Below are 23,010 nucleotides of genomic sequence, written 5' to 3'. Positions count from 1 at the left end.
GCAGTGTTGACCCTTCTTTTTCAAGACCTCTGCAATCCGCCCTGGCATGCTGTCAATTAACTTCTGGGCCACATCCTGAATGATGGCAGCCCATTCTTGCATAATAAATGCTTGGAGTTTGTCAGAATTTGTGGGTTTTTGTTTGTCCACCCGCCTCTTGAGGATCGACCACAAGTTCTCAATGGGATTAAGGTCTGGGGAGTTTCCTGGCCATGGACTCAACATTTTGATGTTTTGTTCCCCGAGCAACTTAGTTATCACTTTTGCATTATGGCAAGGTGCTCCATCATGCTGGAAAAGGCATTGGTCGTCACCAAACTGTTCTTGGATGGTTGGGAGAAGTTGCTCTCGGAGGATGTGTTGGTACCATTCTTTACTCATGGCTGTGTTCTCAGGCAAAATTGTGAGTGAGCCCAGTCCCTTGGCTGAGAAGCAACCCCACACATGAATGGTCTCAGGATGCTTTACTGTTGGCATGACACAGGACTGATGGTAGCACTCACCTTGTCTTCTCCGGACAAGCTTTTTTACGGATGCCCCAAACAATCGGAAAGGGGATTCATCAGAGAAAATTACTTTACCCCAGTCCTCAGCAGTCCAATCCCTGTACCTTTGGCAGAATATCAGTCTGTCCCTGATGTTTTTCCTGGAGAGAAGTGGCTTCCTCGCTGCTCTTCTTGACACCAGGCCATCCTCCAAAAGTATTTGCCTCACTGTGCGTGCAGATGCACTCACACCTGTCTGCTGCCATTCCTGAGCAAGCTCTGCACTGGTGGTGCCCCGATCCCGCAGCTGAATCAACTTTAGGAGACAGTCCTGGCGCTTGCTGGACTTTCTTGGGTGCCCTGAAGCCTTCTTCACAACAATTGAACCTCTCTCCTTGAAGTTCTTGATGATCCGATAAATGGTTGATTTAGGTGCAATCTTACTAGCAGCAATATCCATGCCTGTGAAGCCCTTTTTGTGCAAAACAATGATGACGGCACGTGTTTCCTTGCAGGTAACCAGGGTTAACAGAGGAAGAACAATGATTTCAAGCACCACCCTCCTTTTAAAGCTTCCAGTCTGTTATTCTAACTCAATCAGCATGACAGAGTGATCTCCAGCCTTGTCCTCGTCAACACTCTCACCTGTGTTAACGAGAGAATCACTGACATGATGTCAGCTGGTCCTTTTGTGGCAGGGCTGAAATGCAGTGGAAATGTTTTTGGGGGATTAAGTTCATTTTCATGGCAAAGAGGGACTTTGCAATTAATTGCAATTCATCTGATCACTCTTCCTAACATTCTGGAGTATATACAAATTGCCATCATAAAACTGAGGCAGCAGACTTTGTAAAAATGTATATTTGTGTCATTCTCAAAACTTTTGACCACGACTGTAGACTACAGGGAGGAATCAGCAATGAATCCCAGTAATAAGCCACCTATGGGGGAGGAGTGCCTCCTTGTGGACAGAGAGAGAATTGCCCAATTTATTACTCTCCCCCTCGGGAGATTGATTTACCCCTTGAACTCTGAACACCATGGAATGCGTTGTAACAGAGGGGCTTTAAACATGGACAGGCTTCTAAACTAGGTTGGAATTAATGACAATTAATCTTAGTCTTTTAATGCAGGGTTTGATCTAAACGTTAGAAAACCTTTCACGCGTGTGGACCTTCAGGTGTATCTTTAGGTTGCCAGCCCGGGCAAAGCGCATCTGACACTGGGTACAGCTGAAGCATTTCACCCCTGTACACGTTGAAAGGGGAGTGGGTTGCGACATTTAGATTTGTCTCTAAGCTTTCCCTGTAGTCTAAGAAGTCACTAGTGTTGCCCTGCGAGTGTCCTTCTCCTAAGTGAGTCTCGTCTGCAATCCATGTCCACTTTCACGGTCTACGACCAGAACCTCCCCTTTCTTATCTAGGCACCCTTCAGAGTATACACAACTACTGTACTTGTTCCAGTCCCCTCTCATTGGATTAATCTGTCTATCTAAGCGCACAGGCACGTCACCAGGTATCATCTCTGTCTCTGTAGCGTATGAACAGGACCTGATCATTGCCACTCTGTAACGCTTCACCTGTGTCCCGATTGGACAGAACCGTCCTCGGGCTGGGTTACCGTAAAGTAAATACTCTGAGTGGGGAAAAGGAGGACAGCTCAGTCGCCCCAGCCCTGTTAAAGCCTGTGTGTCTGTCTCTGATTTGAGGACGGGGCGCAGCGTTCCACTGACCACCGTGATGCTGAGTCGGGTCCTTGACCTCTCCAGCTTGACCCCAGCACAACAGTGATTGGTTGGCCATCTCTCCATGTTTTGTGTCCCGCTGGCTTCACAAAGCTCCTGTGGCCTCCAGTGAGATGTCCTTCACCTGAGAGCAGTGGCGGCTCCTGAAAAAATTCTCAGGGGGGGCAATTTTTCTGATGATTTAGGTGACCTACACACATTTTAAAAAAGATATGTCCAGCAACAACATGAAGACAGGGGCAGCATATAAGTCAATACCAGAAGCATTTATTGACTGATCTCAAAAGTGTTGGCTTACCAGGGTTGGTGGAGCCCTCAGTTTCATCTTTGCCTCGCAAAGCTAACTCAAACACTCCGCAAAACTTCACACACTGGATTAGCCGGCTGAGGATGTGGTGGTTCTTGCTAATGTCGTAGTAAATATATTTGTTATAGTGAATATGGAATATGATATGTTGAGTAAAATGTTGTGCTAAGATCTATTTAGGTCAGGAGCTGGTTATAAGTTCTGTTCCTATCCAATAACAATGGACAAAAGGGTCCTATCTTGTCAGCCTTGTCAGCAGGTGGCCAAGGACAACACCCACGCCATAGGCCTCTCAGTTCTTCCAACTCACGAGTTCTTGCTCTGAGGACACACACACACACACACACAAACACACACACACACACATCATCACTGTTAAACACACACACACACACACACACACACACACACACACACACACATCATCACTGTTAAACACACACACACACACACACACACAAAAATCCCCTCTCTTAGGCTGAACATTTGAAGACAGAGAACCCGACTCAGAGCCAATGCAACAGTGACAGTAGCCTGGAGGGGACCTCGCCCAACTCATCAGGACCAATCAGAAGATCAGAACTACTAGATTCAACCTACTTCATTTATTGCATAAAATGTCTGCACACAATGTTTCGGGGCTCTCTTCAGATAATAATAATAATAATATGCCATTTAGCAGACGCTTTTATCCAAAGCGACTTACAGTCATGCGTGCATACATTTTTGTGTATGGGTGGTCCCGGGGATCGAACCCACTACCTTGGCGTTACAAGCGCCATGCTCTACCAGCTGAGCTACAGAAAGTGGATACTCATGGATGCGCATCGCAATTGTAAAATGTCAACACAATTGGAGACACCACGTCATTTTTGGAGACATGTTATTGACAGTAAACTATTGTAGATGCGACTGCTAACTAAATAAAACATTTTAGCTGGCTAGCTAATCATCTTAGCTAAATGTGGGGCAAACAATTCAGTTATTTACCGTTAATTTGAGGGATTGGGGTGAAAGAAATCGAGTTACATAGTGATACTTTACGATATACTGTATTGACAATATCGCAATATTTTAGCGCTAGTTGGCTGTACCTGCACCAAAACACCATTATTGTTCCTTCATAGCTTGTTCTCAATCTTTTCACATTGGGAGCCAATTTGTTTTCAGCACTTTTATTTCCATGACTGATCAAAACTCGTTCTCATGGCTTTCTGATCCCTCTGCAACAGACATATGGTGCGCAATAAAATCACAGTATCGAATCGCAATACGTATAGAATCATGAGACTCGCAATGCTGATGCATATATCTTATCGTGAGGTTCCTGGCAATTCCCAGCCCAAGTTCATTTGCCACAACAAATCTCTTCGCTAGCAAACGCGATGTCTTCTCCAAAACGGCAATGTGTCTCCAGCAATGTTTACTTTTTTGACGTTCTATGGCATCTCCACTTTCCAAGCATATATGACCACATGTAATATTTTGGTAAGTGATGCAAATAGTGAACTATGTAGGGCCAGGATGTAAAATATATGTAGCTGCAGCAATTTCTCTTATCTGATATGGTAAGTAATGGGGCTTAATTTATAGCTCCCTAAGAGTTTGACGAACGGGTCCGTGCACGCGATTCCAGATATCTTTACCTCTGAATAAACTGCCTTTATTATACCATATCCACCCTGTCCAAAGTCTCTACTTGGTCTCAGTTCTCCAGTAAACTTGTGATTATCAACACTAACCTCATCGTTGTGGCGGCGGACAGCTAGCCTGTATCCCTCATCAAGTTGAGTGGCAATGTTATTTTTCCGTTCGTACCAATTTTTGGAAAATCCTCGGGTGTAGGACTTTCCGCCTTTAGTAGAAACCTGTTGAATTATTAAATTTGGTCTGGGAGGTCCTAATTGTTTCGTTGCCAATTTATCTTCATTTGTTCGCCGACAAAAAGGAACTTCTTTCAAAGACACAATCCGCTCTTTTCTCAGTTACGTTCATGGTTACGTTACGTTACGTATGACGAAAGCGCGTAAGTGCAAGCCCTCAGACACCCATAGAGATTGTATTGAAGGCTCTGAAATTTGAAAAAAATAGATTTTACATTAGAGGCTATGAGAGACTTCTGGGCGATTTTCAACCTGACTGAAATCGCCCCAAAAGGGGGGGGAGCCATTTGAAGCACGACTTTAGCCTGATTCGACATTTAGTGGCAGTGTGGCACTGTGGCAGATCAGACGTATAGATTACAACACTGATAACTACTGTTGCCGTGATATAATTGATTAGAAAAAAAATCCCTTCCTTTTCCCGTTTGGCAGTGCGTCGCCCATATCGCCCTATTGAACAGGCCGCCCCTGCCTGAGAGAGTGATTGGGGGGAAAGAGGTGGTTAGGTTAGCTTCTGTCAATGCTCAACGGTATACTATTGTGTCAAAAGCTATTCCATACTATTGTCACTGTCTACAATTGGCAAGGATGTAAGGTAACACTTCTCAACTTCTTGATATATTATTTATTAAATCGATGTATTATGTTCCATGCATCACATTGTTTTCATTGAGTAAATAATAGGAAGTGCATTAAACAAGAATTCGGTTATAATATGATATTGTGTCTTTGCTCAAGACAGCCAAGTAATCAGAGGAGTTATTGCATACTATCCTAAACCTGACCAAGACCCATTTCTGGATAACGAATCTGAACACGCGCAAAGGTGAACGAGATAACAGGCCGCGCAGCCTCGGCCTTCTGCAATTTGTACCTCTTGACATGCCTCTGTATCTGTCGAGGATCTTGACACTACGCTCTCGCATTGTCCTCTCTGCGCGCTCCCGTGCCACCTTCAGTTCCAGTAGCTGTAGTTTCCTCCGCAATGTCCTGTTTTCTTTCTGGCTTTGAGTTATTTCCAAACGAAACACTACATAGTCTTCGTCTACGAGTTTACAGATGTCTGCCACTGCTGCATTTGCTAGCACCTCCATGATGGAGGCTATTTGATTGTGAAAAACCATACAGTTAGCTGTTGTTAGCAGCTAGCTAGCGTTATCCAGATAACATCTATCAACCAAGTTCTGTCTCCAATGCGAATAAAATACTTCTGCAGTAAGTATGTGATGATGTGCAGTTAAATTAGTCATATTTTGAGCTCCAGGATTTAAATAAATGTCTAAATAACAACAATAAAAACACTAACGTGGAAATTGTTCTACAATAAAGAGAAAGGATCTTATTGGTTGGCGTCATAGCTGAAAGGGTGTGCTTAAATGAAAAAGGTCTGCACGCTGTTCTTTGAATTATGGTACTGTTTATTACATTACACATCAAATCTCCCATGATCAGTATCTTTCAAGCTGAGGGCAGACATGTTTAGAAAGAACAGTGTGTTAGCAAGAATACAGAAGAAAAGTATAGAATTACTTTATTCCATCTACATCACCTCAGTAAGGTAAATATTAAACTGTCTTTGTTTGGCCTAGGTCTCTCTAAAAACAGGTATTTACACAAGCATGTTTCAAATGACAAGTTAACAAAGGGTTAATGAAGGGTATGTGGATAATTACCCTCTTACCCCAAAACACTTCACAACTATAATATGTCAACTTAAGAATAGTTTCCAGATATCCCCTGCGTACATCTCGAGCCACACTGCTAAGATTTCTCCCGGTTGTGGACACTCCTATGTCTGATAAGGTTAGTCAGGAAGGAGAAGCTCTTGTAACACAGTTTGCACTTGAAGGGCCTCTCCTTGGTGTGAACGGTCTGGTGCTCACTCAAATAGTCTGCCCTAGCGAAGCGCTTCCCACATGTGGGGCAGCTGTACGGCTTGTCGGCGTCCGTCCTATTGCTCGGCCTCCCACGTTGTAACCCAATGACACCAGACGAGGTAGAAGCAGGAGCCACCACCCTCAGGTGGTTAGTCTTTGAGCTCCCTCCTTGACCTCTAGCCATTGTTTGGGTGTTGTTGGGATTGTGTGCTGTGTTATAGGCTAGGTACCTCTTGTGGTGAACGCCCATCCTGACCCTGTCTGTATTGGTGGGGTAACCATGAGGTAACTGAGGAAGGCTAGACCCAGGTCCAGGCCTTCTATGAACCCATTCACCAGGCATTAAACAAAATCCTGAAGGAGAAGACAGACTTCCTGTTAGACTCCCACCGGAGGTGTCTCCCACCACTCTCTCTGAAGGCTGAAGCCCAGGGTGACCTGCTCTGTTCATCATGGATACTGTGGATTTTGTGTCATAGGAACAGGAGGGTCTATCTCTATCAGCCCCAGGCTCTGCTTCATCCCTGCACTGAGACTGTGAAGAGAAGTGTCTGGGCTGCAGACTGGATCCCTGACTGGAGTCTCTGTCTATCTGAAGACCAGTAGGACTGAGGTTGTTTAGTCCACCTGTCCACTGGTTGTGTTCTGTGTGATGGTTGTGGTGGAGTCTCTGTCCCTCACGGTTCGGTTCTGTTTCTGACTCGGAAATGAAAAGCGACGGCTCCTGATCCAGGGTCCTGATCCGGAGCCAAGGTTTGTGACCAGCCACCTCAGAGGTCCAGTCTCGCCCGCCAGCAACACCGGATATCAGCAGGTCCTCATGGACTGCAGACTGTAAACACAAATTGTACAGAAGAGAGGTTTATATAATAAACTCTTTGCTGTACACACAAAACATGACATGATATTATAAAATGTTAACCACAGTCAAGCCCATCTCTAACACTGGATTAATGTACCTAATAATAAGGAGCAATTGGCGTTTATCATTAAAAAAATGTCCATATGTGTTGATTCAAGAATGAAGTATGTTTTGGTTCGACTGAGATAAGGGAAACAGCCCCTGCAATGATACAATATTTACTCTGTGCTGACTTTCTGTATTTAATTTCAACAAAATTGTCATACACTCACATAACGTGAAGTACAGTACTTTTATTACATGAAACGATACATGTGACAAGTAGAATAATTTCCCACTATGGTAACACTATATTTTCTGTAAATCTGATACCCTCACTTTGATAAAATGAATTTTGGAATACTTTGGAAAAGGTTCAACATTACATTACACACAGCTTGACTACTTTATGTCAAGTAAACATGAATTAAGGCACTATCATTTCCTCATTATAAAACACCAGCATCAAACAACAGGACAAGGTTGTCACTTTTCATCAGTGAAGCAATTTTACAGACACCATCACATCACACCATGTTTTCCTCAGTTCACCTCATCCAGTTCCCTACTACATACATAGATTTACATGGTTATCAAAATGTCACACCAGGGTAAGCCTACACGAAACACAGCCCTTATTTTAAGTGTTTCTAAAATCCCCTATGGGAAAAATGAATGGTGGAAAAAAGATTGGAACCATTTCCCTGTTTGACCACTAGGTTCTATGGGTATTATGACACATCCACTCTATATATCCAAAACCAACAGCATGAACTACAAACAAACTAATTAGTACTACATTACATGCCACTATATACATGGACTGTGTGCATTTTCTGCTGGTGTATCCTGAGGTAGCTCCTCTCTGAGAACCTCTTCCTGCAGTGCATACAGGCGAAGGGCCTCTCTCACTTGTGGACCTTCAGGTGCATCTTCAGTTGGTGCTGGTGGGAGAACCTCTTCTCACACTGGTGGCAGCTGTAAGACCCTCTGGTACCTCTTCAGGTTGGACGAGTCAGAAACTGTCCCAGCACAGATGGCAGCCGAACAATTTATGTATATATATATACAGTTGAAGTCGGAAGTTCACATACACCTTAGCCAAATACATTTCAACTCAGTTTTTCACAATTCCTGACATTTAAGCCCAGTAAAAATTCCCTGTCTTAGGTCAGTTAGGATCACCACTTTATTTTAAGAATGTGAAATGTCAGAATAATAGTAGAGAGAATGATTTATTTAAGCTTTTATTTGTTTCATATAATAATAATAATAATAATATAATATGCCATTTAGCAGACGCTTTTATCCAAAGCGACTTACAGTCATGTGTGCATACATTTTTACGTATGGGTGGTCCCGGGGATCGAACCCACTACCCTGGCGTTACAAGCGCCATGCTCTACCAATTGAGCTACAGAGGACCACATTCCAACTGGGTCAGAAGTTTACATACACTCAATTAGTATTTGGTAGCGTTGCCTTTAAATTGTTTAACTTGGGTCAAATGTTTTGGGTAGCCTTCCACAAGCTTCCCACAATAAGTTGGGTGAATTATGGCCCATTCCTCATGACAGAGCTGATGTAACTGAGTCAGGTTTGTAGGCCTCCTTGCTCGCACACGCTTTTTTAGTTCTGCCCACTAATTTTCTATAGGATTGAGGTCAGGGCTTTGTGATGGCCACTCCAATACCTTGACTTTGTTGTCCTTAAGCCATTTTGCCACAACTTTGGAAGTGTGCTTGGGGTTATTGTCCATTTGGAAGACCCATTTACGACCAAGCTTTAACTTCCTGACTGATGTCTTGAGATGTTGCTTCAATATATCCACATAATTTTCCTACGTAATGATGCCATCTATTTTGTGAAGTGCGCCAGTCCCTCCTGCAGCAAAGCACCCCCACAGCATGATGCTGCCACCCCCGTGTTTCACAGTTGGGATGGTGTTCTCTGGCTTGCAAGTAACCCCCTTTTTCCTCCAAACATAACGATGGTAATTCTGGCCAAACAGTTCTATTTTTGTTTCATCAGACCAGAGGACATTTTTCCAAAAAGTACGATCTTTGTCCCCATGTGCAGTTGCAAACTGTAGTCTGGCTTATCTATGCCAGTTTTGGAGCAGTGGCTTCTTCCTTGCTGAGCGGCCTTTCAGGTTATGTCGATATAGGACTCGTTTTACTGTGGATATAGATACTTTTGTACCTGTTTCCTCCAGCATCTTCTCAAGGTCCTTTGCTGTTGTTCTGGGATTGATTTGCACTTCTCGCACCAAAGTACGTTCATCTCTAGGAGACAGAACGCGTCTCCTTCCTGAGCGGTATGACGGCTGCGTGGTCCAATGGTGTTTATACTTGCATACTTTTGTTTGTACAGATGAACATGGTACCTTCAGGTGTTTGGAAATTGCTCCCAAGGATGAACCAGACTTGTGGAGGTCTACCATTTTTTTTCCTGAGGTCTTGGCTGATTTGTATTTATTTTCCCATGATGTGAAGCAAAGAGGCACAGAGTTTGAAGGTAGGCCTTGAAATACATCCACAGGTACACCTCCAATTGACTCAAATTATGTCAATTAGCCTATCAGAAGCCATGACATCATTTTCTGGAATTTTCCAAGCTGTTTAAATGCACAGTCAACTTAGTGTATGTAAACTTCTGACCCACTGGAATTGTGATACAGTGAATTATAAGTGAAATTATCTGTCTGTAAACAATTGTTGGAAATATTACTTGTGTCATGCACAAAGTAGATGTCCTAACAGATTTGACAAAACTATAGTTTGTTAACAAGACATTTGTGGAGTGGTTGAAAAACAAGTTTTAATGACTCCAACCTAAGTGTATGTAAACTTCCGACTTCAACTGTATATATATATATATACAGTGGGGAGAACAAGTATTTGATACACTGCCGATTTTGCAGGTTTTCCTACTTACAAAGCATGTAGAGGTCTGTAATTTTTATCATAGGTACACTTCAACTGTGAGAGACGGAATCTAAAACAAAAATCCAGAAAATCACATTGTATGATTTTTAAGTAATTAATTTGCATTTTATTGCATGACATAAGTATTTGATACATCAGAAAAGCAGAACTTAATATTTGGTACAGAAACCTTTGTTTGTAATTACAGAGATCATACGTTTCATGTAGGTCTTGACCAGGTTTGCACACACTGCAGCAGGGATTTTGGCCCACTCCTCCATACAGACCTTCTCCAGATCCTTCAGGTTTCGGGGCTGTCGCTGGGCAATACAGACTTTCAGCTCCCTCCAAAGATTTTCTATTGGGTTCAGGTCTGGAGACTGGCTAGGCCACTCCAGGACCTTGAGATGCTTCTTACGGAGCCACTCCTTAGTTGCCCTGGCTGTGTGTTTCGGGTCGTTGTCATGCTGGAAGACCCAGCCACGATCCATCTTCAATGCTCTTACTGAGGGAAGGAGGTTGTTGGCCAAGATCTCGCGATACATGGCCCCATCCATCCTCCCCTCAATACGGTGCAGTCGTCCTGTCCCCTTTGCAGAAAAGCATCCCCAAAGAATGATGTTTCCACCTCCATGCTTCACGGTTGGGATGGTGTTCTTGGGGTTGTACTCATCCTTCTTCTTCCTCCAAACACGGCGAGTGGAGTTTAGACCAAAAAGCTCTATTTTTGTCTCATCAGACCACATGACCTTCACCCATTCCTCCTCTGGATCATCCAGATGGTCATTGGCAAACTTCAGACGGGCCTGGACATGCACTGGCTTGAGCAGGGGGACCTTGCGTGCGCTGCATGATTTTAATCCATGACGGCGTAGTGTGTTACTAATGGTTTTCTTTGAGACTGTGGTCCCAGCTCTCTTCAGGTCATTGACCAGGTCCTGCCGTGTAGTTCTGGGCTGATCCCTCACCTTCCTCATGATCATTGATGCCCCACGAGGTGAGATCTTGCATGGAGCCCCAGACCGAGGGCGATTGACCGCCATCTTGAACTTCTTCCATTTTCTAATAATTGCGCCAACAGTTGTTGCCTTCTCACCAAGCTGCTTGCCTATTGTCCTGTAGCCCATCCCAGCCTTGTGCAGGTCTACAATTTTATCCCTGATGTCCTTACACAGCTCTCTGGTCTTGGCCATTGTAGAGAGGTTGGAGTCTGTTTGATTGAGTGTGTGGACAGGTGTCTTTTATACAGGTAACGAGTTGAAACAGGTGCAGTTAATACAGGTAATGAGTGGAGAACAGGAGGGTTTCTTAAAGAAAAACTAACAGGTCTGTGAGAGCCGGAATTCTTACTGGTTGGTAGGTGATCAAATACTTATGTCATGCAATAAAATGCAAATTAATTACTTAAAAATCATATAATGTGATTTTCTGAATTTTTGTGTTAGATTCCGTCTCTCACAGTTGAAGTGTACCTATGATAAAAATTACAGACCTCTACATGCTTTGTAAGTAGGAAAACCTGCTACAGTGGGGGAAAAAAGTATTTAGTCAGCCACAAATTGTGCAAGTTCTCCCACTTAAAAAGATGAGAGAGGCCTGTAATTTTCATCATAGGTACACGTCAACTATGACAGACAAATAGAGAATTTTTTTTCCAGAAAATCACATTGTAGGATTTTTTATGAATTTATTTGCAAATTATGGTGGAAAATAAGTATTTGGTCAATAACAAAAGTTTCTCAATACTTTGTTATATACCCTTTGTTGGCAATGACACGGGTCAAACGTTTTCTGTAAGTCTTCACAAGGTTTTCACACACTGTTGCTGGTATTTTGGCCCATTCCTCCATGCAGATCTCCTCTAGAGCAGTGATGTTTTGGGGCTGTCGCTGGGCAACACGGACTTTCAACTCCCTCCAATGATTTTCTATGGGGTTGAGATCTGGAGACTGGCTAGGCCACTCCAGGACCTTGAAATGCTTCTTACCAAGCCACTCCTTCGTTGCCCGGGCGGTGTGTTTGGGATCATTGTCATGCTGAAAGACCCAGCCACGTTTCATCTTCAATGCCCTTGCTGATGGAAGGAGGTTTTCACTCAAAATCTCACGATACATGGCCCCATTCATTCTTTCCTTTACACGGATCAGTCGTCCTGGTCCCTTTGCAGAAATACAGCCCCAAAGCATGATGTTTCCACCCCCATGCTTCACAGTAGGTATGGTGTTCTTTGGATGCAACTCAGCATTCTTTGTCCTCCAAACACGACGAGTTGAGTTTTTACCAAAAAGTTATATTTTGGTTTCATCTGACCATATGACATTCTCCCAATCCTCTTCTGGATCATCCAAATGCACTCTAGCAAACTTCAGACGGGCCTGGACATGTACTCGCTTAAGCAGGGGGACACGTTTTGCACTGCAGGATTTGAGTCCCTGGCGGCGTAGTGTGTTACTGATGGTAGGCTTTGTTACTTTGGTCCCAGCTCTCTGCAGGTCATTCACTAGGTCCCCCCGTGTGGTTCTGGGATTTTTGCTCACCGTTCTTGTGATCATTTTGACCCCACGGGGTGAGATCTTGCGTGGAGCCCCAGATCGAGGGAGATTATCAGTGGTCTTGTATGTCTTCCATTTCCTAATAATTGCTCCCACAGTTGATTTCTTCAAACCAAGCTGCTTACCTATTGCAGATTCAGTCTTCCCAGCCTGGTGCAGGTCTACAATTTTGTTTCTGGTGTCCTTTGACAGCTCTTTGGTCTTGGCCATAGTGGAGTTTGGAGTGTGACTGTTTGAGGATGTGGACAGGTGTCTTTTATACTGATAACAAGTTCAAACAGGTGCCATTAATACAGGTAACGAGTGGAGGACAGAGGAGCCTCTTAAAGAAGAAGTTACAGGTCTGTGAGAGCCAGAAATCTTGCTTGTTTGTAGGTGACCAAAAAAATTCATTAAAAATCCTACAATGTGATTTTCTGGATTTTTATTTTTTATTTGTCTGTCATAGTTGACGTGTACCTATGATGAAAATTACAGGCCTCTCTCATCTTTTTAAGTGGGAGAACTTGCACAATTGGTGGCTGACTAAATACTTTTTTTCCCCACTGTAAATCGGCAGTGTATCAAATACTTGTTCTCCCCACTGTATATATATATATATATATATATATATATATATATATATATATATATATATATATATATATATATAAATTATATAGCCTCCTACTGTTATTTTATTTTACTGCTGCTCTTTAATAATTTGCTATTTTTTATTTATCTATTTTTTTCTTTAAAACTGCATTGTTGGTTAAGGGCTTGTAAGTAAGAATTTCACTGTAATGTCTACACCTGTTGTATTTGGTGCATGTGGCAAATAACATTTGATTTGATTTGATCCTCTGGTGGATCTCCACCTGTTTGGGGAAAATGAAATCTTTCTCACAGAACAAACACGGGAAGCGCTTCTCTTTTATGCCGCCTCCTTTACTGATTCCGTTTGTACTACTGTCATTTGTCAATGGGCTTGTGTAGCCATTTAGTGTTGAGGAACTGGCATTGTCTGAGGTCTGGTTTAACATAAGGAGAGTGTGAGGAGGATGAAGGCCAGGGAGTGTCTGTGTTGTCGCAGGGTCCATATTCCAGTTGATACATCTTATAGAAGGCAGGCTGAAGGAATTTTTTCGCAATAATCTCTCGTGACCCCACCCCACCCCAAATATAATGACACAACCTTAAAATCAGTATATTTCAATTTTTACATCAACAAATAACTTGAAATTCATTACATTTTCATCTCTTAACAAAATGAAAAGAAACCAATAAATACATTTACTCATTAAAATTGTATTTTTCAAATTATCTTTCTCAAAAATGTTTGTATATTGTCCCATACAATAAACTGTACTCTCCATTTTTTGTCCAAAAAACGAATACAAAAAATTCATTTAAAAACAAATATTGGCGACCCCACTTCAGTTGTTAGGGGGTTAACCTGAGGCGCCATCAGTCTCTCTGAATCTAGGACGGAGTCTGTGTCCATTCTCTCCAGCCACATACGGACACATCCCCGTCCCCGCAGACCAAATCTACACCTTGCCCTGGTGTCAGCCAGTCTGTTGTCATGGAGACTAAGATTAGGGATGGGCACGTTATTAGAATATTAGAATATTCGATTACTTGGGAAAGTATTCATTTTTGAGAGAGAAAAACTCTAGGTCTATTTTAACAATAAAAAGGCTTTATCTAAAATGAAATACAATTATTTACGTGATATTGCTACATAGCCTACAATGATAGACCATTACATAAAAAATATACACTACCAGTCAAAAGTTTGGACACACCTACTCATTCAAGGGTTTTTCTTTATTTTTACTATTTTTTACATTGTGACAAGGTAGGGAGGTATACAGAAGATAGCCCTATTTGGTAAAAAAAACAAGTCCATATTATGGCAAGAACAGCTCAAATAAGCAAAGAGAAACGGCAGTCCATCATTACTTTAAGACATGAAGGTCAGTCAATAAGGAACATTTCAAGAGCTTTGAAAGTGCAGTCACAAAAACCATCAGGTCCTATGATGAAACTGGCTCTCATGAGGACCGCCACAGGAATGGAAGACCCAGAGTTTACTCTGCTGCAGAGGATAAGTTCATTAGAGTTACCAGCCTCAGAAATTGCAGCCCAAATAAATGCTTCACATAGTTCAAGCCACAGACACATCTCAACATCAACTGTTCAGAGGGGACTGTGTGAATCAGGCCTTCATGGTCGAATTCCTGCAAAGAAACCACTACTAAAGGACACCAATAATAAGAAGAGACCTGCTTGGGCCAAGAAACACGAGCAAAGGACATTAGACCGGTGGAAATGTGTCCTTTGGTCTGGAGTCCAAATTGGAGATTTTTGGTTCCAAACGCTGTGTCTTTGTGAGATGCGGTGTGGGTAAACGAATGATCTCTGCATGTGTAGTTCCCACCGTAAAGCATGGAGAGGAGGAGGTGGCCTCCCGAGTGGCGCAGTGGTCTAAGGCACTGCATCGCAGTGCTAGCTGTGCCACTAGAGATTCTGGTTCGAATCCAGGCTCTGTCGTAGCCGGCCGCGACTGGGAGACCCATGGGGCGGCGCACAATTGGCCCAGCATCGTTCAGGGTAGGGGAGGGAATGGCCAGCAGGGATGTAGCTCAGTTGGTAGAGCATGGCATTTGCAACGCCAGGGTTGTGGGTTCGATTCCCACAGGGGGGCCAGTATGAAAAAATTGAATAATAATGTGTGCACTCACTAACTGTAAGTAGTCTGCTAAATGACTAAAATGTAAATGTAAAAATGTGTTATGGTGTGGGGATGCTTTGCTGGTGACAATGTCTGTGATTTATTTAGAATTCAAGGCACACTTAACCAGCATGGCTACCACAGCATTCTGCAGCGATACGCCATCCCATCTGGTTTGGGCTTAGTGGGACTATCATTTGTTTTTTAACAGGACAATGACCCAACACACCTCCAGGCTGTGTAAGGGCTATTTTACCAAGAAGGAGAGTGATGGAGTGCTGCATCAGATGACCTGGCCTCCACAATCCCCCGACCTCAACCCAATTGAGATGGTTTGGGATGAGTTGGACGGCAGAGTGAAGGAAAAGCAGCCAACAAGTGCTCAGCAAATGTGGGAACTCCTTCAAGACTGTTGGAAAAGCATTCAAGGTGAAGCTGGTTGAGACAATGCCAAGAGTGTGAAAAGCAGTCATCAAGGCAAAGGGTGGCTATTTGAAGAATCTGAAGAATCTCTATTTTGATTTGTTCAACACTGGTTACTACATATGTGTTATTTCATAGTTCTGATGTCTTCACTATTATTCTACAATGTAGAAAATAGTCAAAATAAAGAAAAACCCTTGAATGAGTAGGTGTGTCCAAACTTTTGACTTGTACTGTATATACGTTTTATTATGAGTGTGCCCTATAAAAAAGACACACCGGTAGACCACACACACGTTTCACAGGTGTAGCTTGTTGTTATTGTCATAAATCAAAGCGGCGCTACATTCTGAGGCTCCATGTGTAGCAAGTGAAGTGGGAGATTTCTAATCAATGCAAAATGGAATAAAAATTACATAATTAAGTTGGCTAAATGAGGAGTAGGCTACACTGATCATCCAACAGGTAGGCTGTTGTTTCATATGAATAGAGTTGTAGACAAGTACAGGGAGCGCAGCAAAATAGCTTCAATTGGCCTTGCTGCTTAGCTAACTTAGCTGACTGCTGCAGCTAGCTAGCTTTTATACAAACGATTTGATGCAGTCAAGATAGGCACTACCAGATGGTATGATAGATAACCTATGTCAGCAACAAGTTTGTCTAACCAGCGCGAGTCTGTTTGGCTATTTTCTCTCTCTCTCTCTCTCTCTCCATGCCAGACACATAGACTGTCACACACACAGGCCCCTGCTCCTCTCTCGCCCCTCCCTCACCCTTCTGCGAAACAAGCAGAGCGCAGCGAACTGGCAAGAAAAAAATATATAGATGTTTTCTTTAAAACAATTTTTTTCGTCTATCCACATATTCAAAAAAATATCATGATATTATTTGAATAGTGAAATCATTTCAAATGCCCATTCCTAACTAAGATCGGATGTTGTTTTGTGTTTTTTCCCAGCCCAGAGTTGAGGATGCTGTCCCATCTACTGACCTCCACTATGTCGCCTCTGGTCCTTGCCTGTTCGGTGATGTTGTCCCCCGGGCCCCTGGCTGCACCGGCCTGGTTCTGGGAATCCAAGATGGCCGCCCAGTCTTCTCTGTTAGCCTCCAGCCAACCACCTACAGGAAGATGTTACAAAATAGACTTTACAAACATGGCAGAGAACTCTACATATGAAGATTTTTTAAATGTATTACTAGATCATTTTCATACATTATAATGTGCATCCTGTACAGGTGCATCCTGTTTCCATTGATCATCCTTGAGATGTTTCTACAACTTGATTGGAGTCCACCTGTGGTAAATTCAATTGATTGGACATGATCTGTCTATATAAGGTCCAACAGTTGACAGTGCATGTCAGAGCAAAAACAAAGCCATGAGGTCGAAGGAATTGTCCGTAGAGCTCCGAGACAGGATTGTGTCGAGGCACAGATCTGGGGAAGGGTACCAAAAAATGTCTGCAGCATTGAAGGTCCCCAAGGACACAGTGGCCTCTATCATTCTTAAATGGAAGAAGTTTGGAACTACCAAGACTCTTCCTAGAACTGGCCGCCCGGCCAAACTGAGCAATCGGGGGAGAAGGGCCTTGGTCAGGGAGGTGACCAAGAACCCGATGGTCACTCTGACAGTACTCCAGAGTTCCTCTGTGGCGATGGGAGAACCTTCCAGAAGAACAACCATCTCTGCAGCACTCCACCAATCAGGCCTTTATGGTAGAGTGGCCAGACGGAAGCCACTCCTCAGGAAAAGGCACATGACAGCCTGCTTGGAGTTTGCCAAAAGGCACCTAAAGGACTCTCAGACCATGAGAAACAAGATTCCCTGGTTTGATGAAACCAAGATTGAACTCTTTGGCCTGAATGCCAAGCGTCACGTCTGGAGGAAACCAGGCACCGCTCATCACCTGGCCAATACCATCCCTACGGTGAAGCATGGGGGTGGCAGCATCATGCTGTGGGGATGTTTTTCAGCGGCAGGGACTGGGAGACTAGCCAGGATCGAGGGAAAGATGAACGGAGAAAAGTACAGAGAGAGCCTTGATGAAAACCTGCTCCAGAGCACTCAGGACCTCAGACTGGGGCGAAGGTTCACCTTCCAGCAGGACAACGACCCTAAGCACACAGCCAAGACAACGCAGGAGTGGCTTTGGGACAAGTCTCTGAATGTCCTTGAGTGGCCCAGCCAGAGCCCGGACTTGAACCAAATCAAACATCTCTGAAGAGACCTGAATATAGCTGTGCAGCAACGCTCCCCATCCAACCTGACAGAGCTTGAGAGGATCTGCAGAGAAGAATGGGAGAAACTCCCCAAATACAGGTGTGCCAAGCTTGTAGTGTCATACCCAAGAAGACTCAAGGCTGTAATAGCTGCCAAAGGTGCTTCAACAAAGTACTGAGTAAAGGGTCTGAATACTTATGTAAATGTAATATTTAAACAACAACAAAATATATATATTTGCAAACATTTCTAAACGTGTTTCTGCTTTGTCATTATGGGGTATAATGTGTAGATTGATGAGGGAAAAAAATAATTTAATCCATTTTAGAATAAGGCTGTAATATAACAAAATGTAGAAAAGGTGAAGGGGTCTGAGTACTTTCTGAATGCACTGTATGTCTCCCTTACCTTGCTCCCCCATCTTTAGTCCACTCAGCAGGTCAATGCTCTCTGGTCTGTCTTCTATTGTCTCCTCTTTGACTAGCAGCAGATCAGGCTTCCCATCCTCCATGTCTACTGACTGTAAGAGATACAGAGTGAGAGGATGTTGGATCAAGAAATCTGATATGAGCACCCTGCTATGGAGCATCTTCTGATTGAGCAATGAGGGATTGCTATGAGTATTATGCAAACATGGTAGTTGATTTGATTGCTTGACACCCTTTAATGGTTTGATAATTTAAAGGCATGGTCCCACACTTTAAGGTCAACTGCCCCTTAGAACCAACTTCTCTGGTTTTAAACGGCCTATGTGGCATCGATATGACTCAGAAACATTAATTATAGTCTCGAAATTGACTACAAAGTGTAAATATGATAATTCTGGTCATAGAGTCAGTCTCGTCCAAAAGTGAGTTTTGTTAGAGAGTTCGTCACCACTTACTGGAGGGTTGGTATGGATGACTTACATGCCCACTTTTGGCCAATGATGCCCAATTGCCCAGAGACAACACGCCCCCAGCTGTGGTCCAGCTGCCATGTGGACATTTATTGTCAAGTCTCATATGGGTCCAAAGCATGGCAAATAGGAGTGAAAATGGCCTTCCATGAAGATGATGCAAACTTCCAATGCATTTCAACAATACGTCCAGGAATGGATTACATCCGACACGGTCAATTCTGCTGCATGTCAACTGTCAAACCACTGGTGTTGGTGAGTAATTAGCTAAGTAGATAGCTGGTACTAGCTAGCTGGTAGCTACTTTTGGTTATACAACATTATTTGATAATGCTAGCGAGCCAGGCTAGCTATGATACCACAGATAAAAGGGGAATGATACCGTAGCTAGCTAAAATCAACTAGGGACATCAAACGTTCAGGCTGCTGCACAGAGACTGTGGAGGCTCAGTCTAGAGCACCTGGTTAAATTGTATTTAGGAGCATTTTTCTAAATCAAATCAAATTTTATTTGTCACATGCGCCGAATACAACAGGTGTAGACCTTACTGTGAAATGCTTACTTACAAGCCCTTAACCAACAATGCAGTTTTAAGAAGAAAAAAAAGTAACAACAAAATAACAATAACGAGGCTATATACAGAGGGTACCAAACTCTCTAAATGGTTAAATTAGTAAGAAATAGATGTCATTGTTGCAATAGTCTCTGAGTGGGCAACATATACTATAATTTTAAATTGACATCTTGAATTATTTTGCCATATTAAATTACTGTATATTGCGCTAATTCCCCTAATGTGGACAGTTTGTGTTACTACCTTACACAAGCCTCATTTTCAACCCATAAAATGTTGTGGAATTACACGTCCCTTTTACCTCAGATTGGTGATGTTAGTATAAAATGTTATAGTCATTACGATGACATAAGATTGATTGCTCTCTCCTTTCCCAGATGTTTAGTTCATTTCATTCCGATCTCCTCTGCATTATTGTAGCCATTTGCTACAGCCTGTCAACTATGCCTCTGCCTATCCCTGTTCTCTCCTCTCCGCACAGGCTACACAAACGCCTCACACCGCGTGGCTGCTGCCTCTCTAACCTGGTGGTCCCTGCACGCACCACACACCTGGAGTTCCACAGCCTCTGGAACTGCCGTTCTGCTGCCAACAAGGCTGACTTCATCCCAGCCTATGCTACCCTCCAGTCCCTCGACTTCCTGGCGCTGACGGAAACATGGATTACCACTGAAAACACTCTCTGCTCTCTCCTCGTCTGACCATGTGTTCTCGCATACCCCGAGAGCATCTGGTCAGAGGGGTGGTGGCACAGGAATCCTCATCTCTCCCAAGTGGACATTCTCAATTTTTCCCCTAACCCATCTGTCTATCTCCTCATTTGAATTCCATGCTGTCACAGTCACTAGCCCATTTAAGCTTAATATCCTTGTCATCTATCGCCCTCCAGGTTCCCTTGGAGAGTTCATCAATGAGCTTGACGCCTTGATAAGTTCCTTTCCTGAGGATGGCTCACCCCTCACAGTTTTGGGGGATTTCAACCTCCCTACGTCTACATTTGACTCATTTCTCTCTGCCTCCTTCTTTCCACTCCTCTCCTCTTTTGACCTCACCCTCTCACCGTCCCCCCCTACTCACAAGGCAGGCAATACGCTTGACCTCATCTTTACTAGATGCTGCTCTTCTACTAATCTCACTGCAACTCCCCTCCATGTCTCCGACCACTACTTTGTATCCTTTTCTCTCTCGCTCTCCTCCAACACTACTCACTCTGCCCCTACACAGATGGTAATGCGCCGCCGCAACCTTCGCTCTCTCTCCCCCACTACTCTCTCCTCTTCCATCCTATCATCTCTTCCCTCTGCTCAATCCTTCTCCCTCCAATCTCCTGATTCTGCCTCCTCAACCCTCCTCTCCTCCCTTTCTGCATCCTTTGACTCTCTGTGTCCCCTATCCTCCCGGCAGGCTCGGTCCTCCCCTCCAGCTCCGTGGCTTGATGACTCATTGCGAGCTCACAGAACAGAGCTCCGGGCAGCTGAGCGGAAATGGAAGAAAACTAGACTCCCTGCGGACCTGGCATCTTTTCACTCCCTCCTCTCTACATTTTCTTCATCTGTTTCTGCTGCTAAGGCCACTTTCTACCACTCTAAATTCCAAGCATCTGCCTCTAACCCTAGGAAGCTCTTTGCCACATTCTCCTCCCTGCTGAATCCTCCTCCCCCCCCCCCCCCTCCTCCCTCTCTGTGGATGACTTCGTCAACCACTTTGAAAAGAAGGTTGACGACATCCGATCCTCGTTTGTTAAGTCTAATGACACTGCTGGTCCTGCTCACACTGCCCTACCCTATGCTTTGACTTCTTTCTCCCCTCTCTCTCCAGATAAAATCTTGCGACTTGTGACTGCAGGCCGCCCAACAACCTGCCCGCTTGACCCCATCCCCTCCTCTCTTCTCCAGACCATCTCCGGTGACCTTCTCCCCTACCTCACCTCGCTGATCAACTCATCCTTGACCGCTGGCTATGTCCCTTCCATCTTCAAGAGAGCGAGAGTTGCACCCCTTCTCAAAAAACCAACACTCGATCCCTCTGATGTCAACAACTACAGACCAGTATCCCTTCTTTCTTTTCTTTCCAAAACTATTGAGCGTGCCGTCTTTAGCCAACTCTCTTGCTATCTCTCTCAGAATGACCTTCTTGATCCAAACCAGTCAGGTTTCAGGACTGGTCATTCAACTGAGACTGCTCTTCTCTGTGTCACGGAGGCTCTCCGCACTGCTAAAGCTAACTCTCTCTCCTCTGCTCTTGTCCTTCTAGACCTGTCTGCTGCCTTTGATACTGTGAACCATCAGATCCTCCTCTCCACCCTCTCCGAGCTGGGCATCTCCGGCGCGGCTCACTCTTGGATTGCGTCCTACCTGACCGGTCGCTCCTACCAAGTGGCGTGGCGAGAAGCTGTCTCCGCACCACGTGCTCTCACCACTGGTGTCCCCCAGGGCTCAGTTCTAGGCCCTCTCCTATTCTCGCTATACACCAAGTCACTTGGCTCTGTCATATCCTCACATGGTCTCTCCTATCTTTGCTACGCTGACGATACACAACTAATCTTCTCCTTTCCCCCTTCTGATAACCAGGTGGCGAATCGCATGTCTGCATGTCTGGCAGACATATCAGTATGGATGACGGATCACCACCTCAAGCTGAACCTTGGCAAGACGGAGCTGCTCTTCCTCCCGGGGAAGGACTGCCCGTTCCATGATCTCGCCATCACGGTTGACAACTCCGTTGTGTCCTCCTCCCAGAGTGCGAAGAGCCTTGGCGTGACCCTGGACAACACCCTGTCGTTCTCCGCTAACATCAAGGCGGTGACCCGATCCTGCAGGTTCATGCTCTACAACATTCGGAGAGTACGACCCTGCCTTACACAGGAAGCGGCACAGGTCCTAATCCAGGCACTTGTCATCTCCCGTCTGGATTACTGCAACTCGCTGTTGGCTGGGCTCCCTGCCTGTGCCATTAAACCCCTACAACTCATCCAGAATGCCGCAGCCCATCTGGTGTTCAACCTTCCCAAGTTCTCTCACGTCACCCCGCTCCTCCGCACACTCCACTGGCTTCCAGTTGAAGCTTGCATCTGTTACAAGACCATGGTGCTTGCCTATGGAGCTGTGAGGGGAACGGCACCTCCATACCTTCAGGCTCTGATCAGTCCCTACACCCAAACGAGGGCATTGCGTTCATCCACCTCTGGCCTGCTGGCTCCCCTTCCTCTGCGGAAGCATAGTTCCCGCTCAGCCCAGTCAAAACTGTTCGCTGCTCTGGCACCCCAATGGTGGAACAAGCTCCCTCACGACGCCAGGACAGCGGAGTCACTCACCACCTTCCGGAGACATTTGAAACCCCACCTCTTTAAGGAATACCTGGGATAGGATAAAGTAATCCTTCTACCCCCCCTCCCCCCCTATTTATTTTTTATTTTTTTTAATTTAAATAAATTTAAAAAAAGAGAAAAAAACAATACAAATAAATAAAAATAAACAATTGTAAAGTGGTTAGCCCACTGGC

At 44.3% G+C, this 23,010-nt stretch overlaps 2 protein-coding genes across 2 annotated transcripts in view; both read right to left on the bottom strand.

Annotated features, from left to right (window-relative positions):
• Positions 1-5,513, bottom strand: part of LOC311110305 (uncharacterized protein) — a gene marked incomplete at its 5' end in the record, with an annotated part of 54,375 nt that extends 48,862 nt beyond the window's left edge. The window contains one exon of the mRNA XM_084188841.1: positions 5,294-5,513. Within this exon, the coding sequence (XP_084044967.1) occupies positions 5,294-5,513 (220 nt within the window). The remainder of the gene's footprint in view (positions 1-5,293) is intronic.
• A 667-nt stretch (positions 5,514-6,180) lies between these two features.
• Positions 6,181-23,010, bottom strand: part of LOC311110304 (uncharacterized protein) — a gene marked incomplete at both ends in the record, with an annotated part of 170,178 nt that continues 153,348 nt past the window's right edge. Inside the window, 4 exons of the mRNA XM_084188840.1 lie at positions 6,181-6,557; positions 6,687-7,128; positions 16,807-16,934; positions 18,445-18,556. Coding sequence (XP_084044966.1) covers positions 6,181-6,557; positions 6,687-7,128; positions 16,807-16,934; positions 18,445-18,556 — 1,059 coding nt within the window. The remainder of the gene's footprint in view (positions 6,558-6,686; positions 7,129-16,806; positions 16,935-18,444; positions 18,557-23,010) is intronic.

Source organism: Coregonus lavaretus (genome assembly GCF_964263955.1).
Source record: "Coregonus lavaretus genome assembly, contig: SUPER_35_unloc_3, whole genome shotgun sequence".
NCBI classification, from domain to species: Eukaryota; Metazoa; Chordata; class Actinopteri; order Salmoniformes; family Salmonidae; genus Coregonus; species Coregonus lavaretus.
The sequence above is the reverse complement of the archived record's forward strand: the minus strand, read 5'-3'. Positions and strand labels throughout refer to the sequence as shown.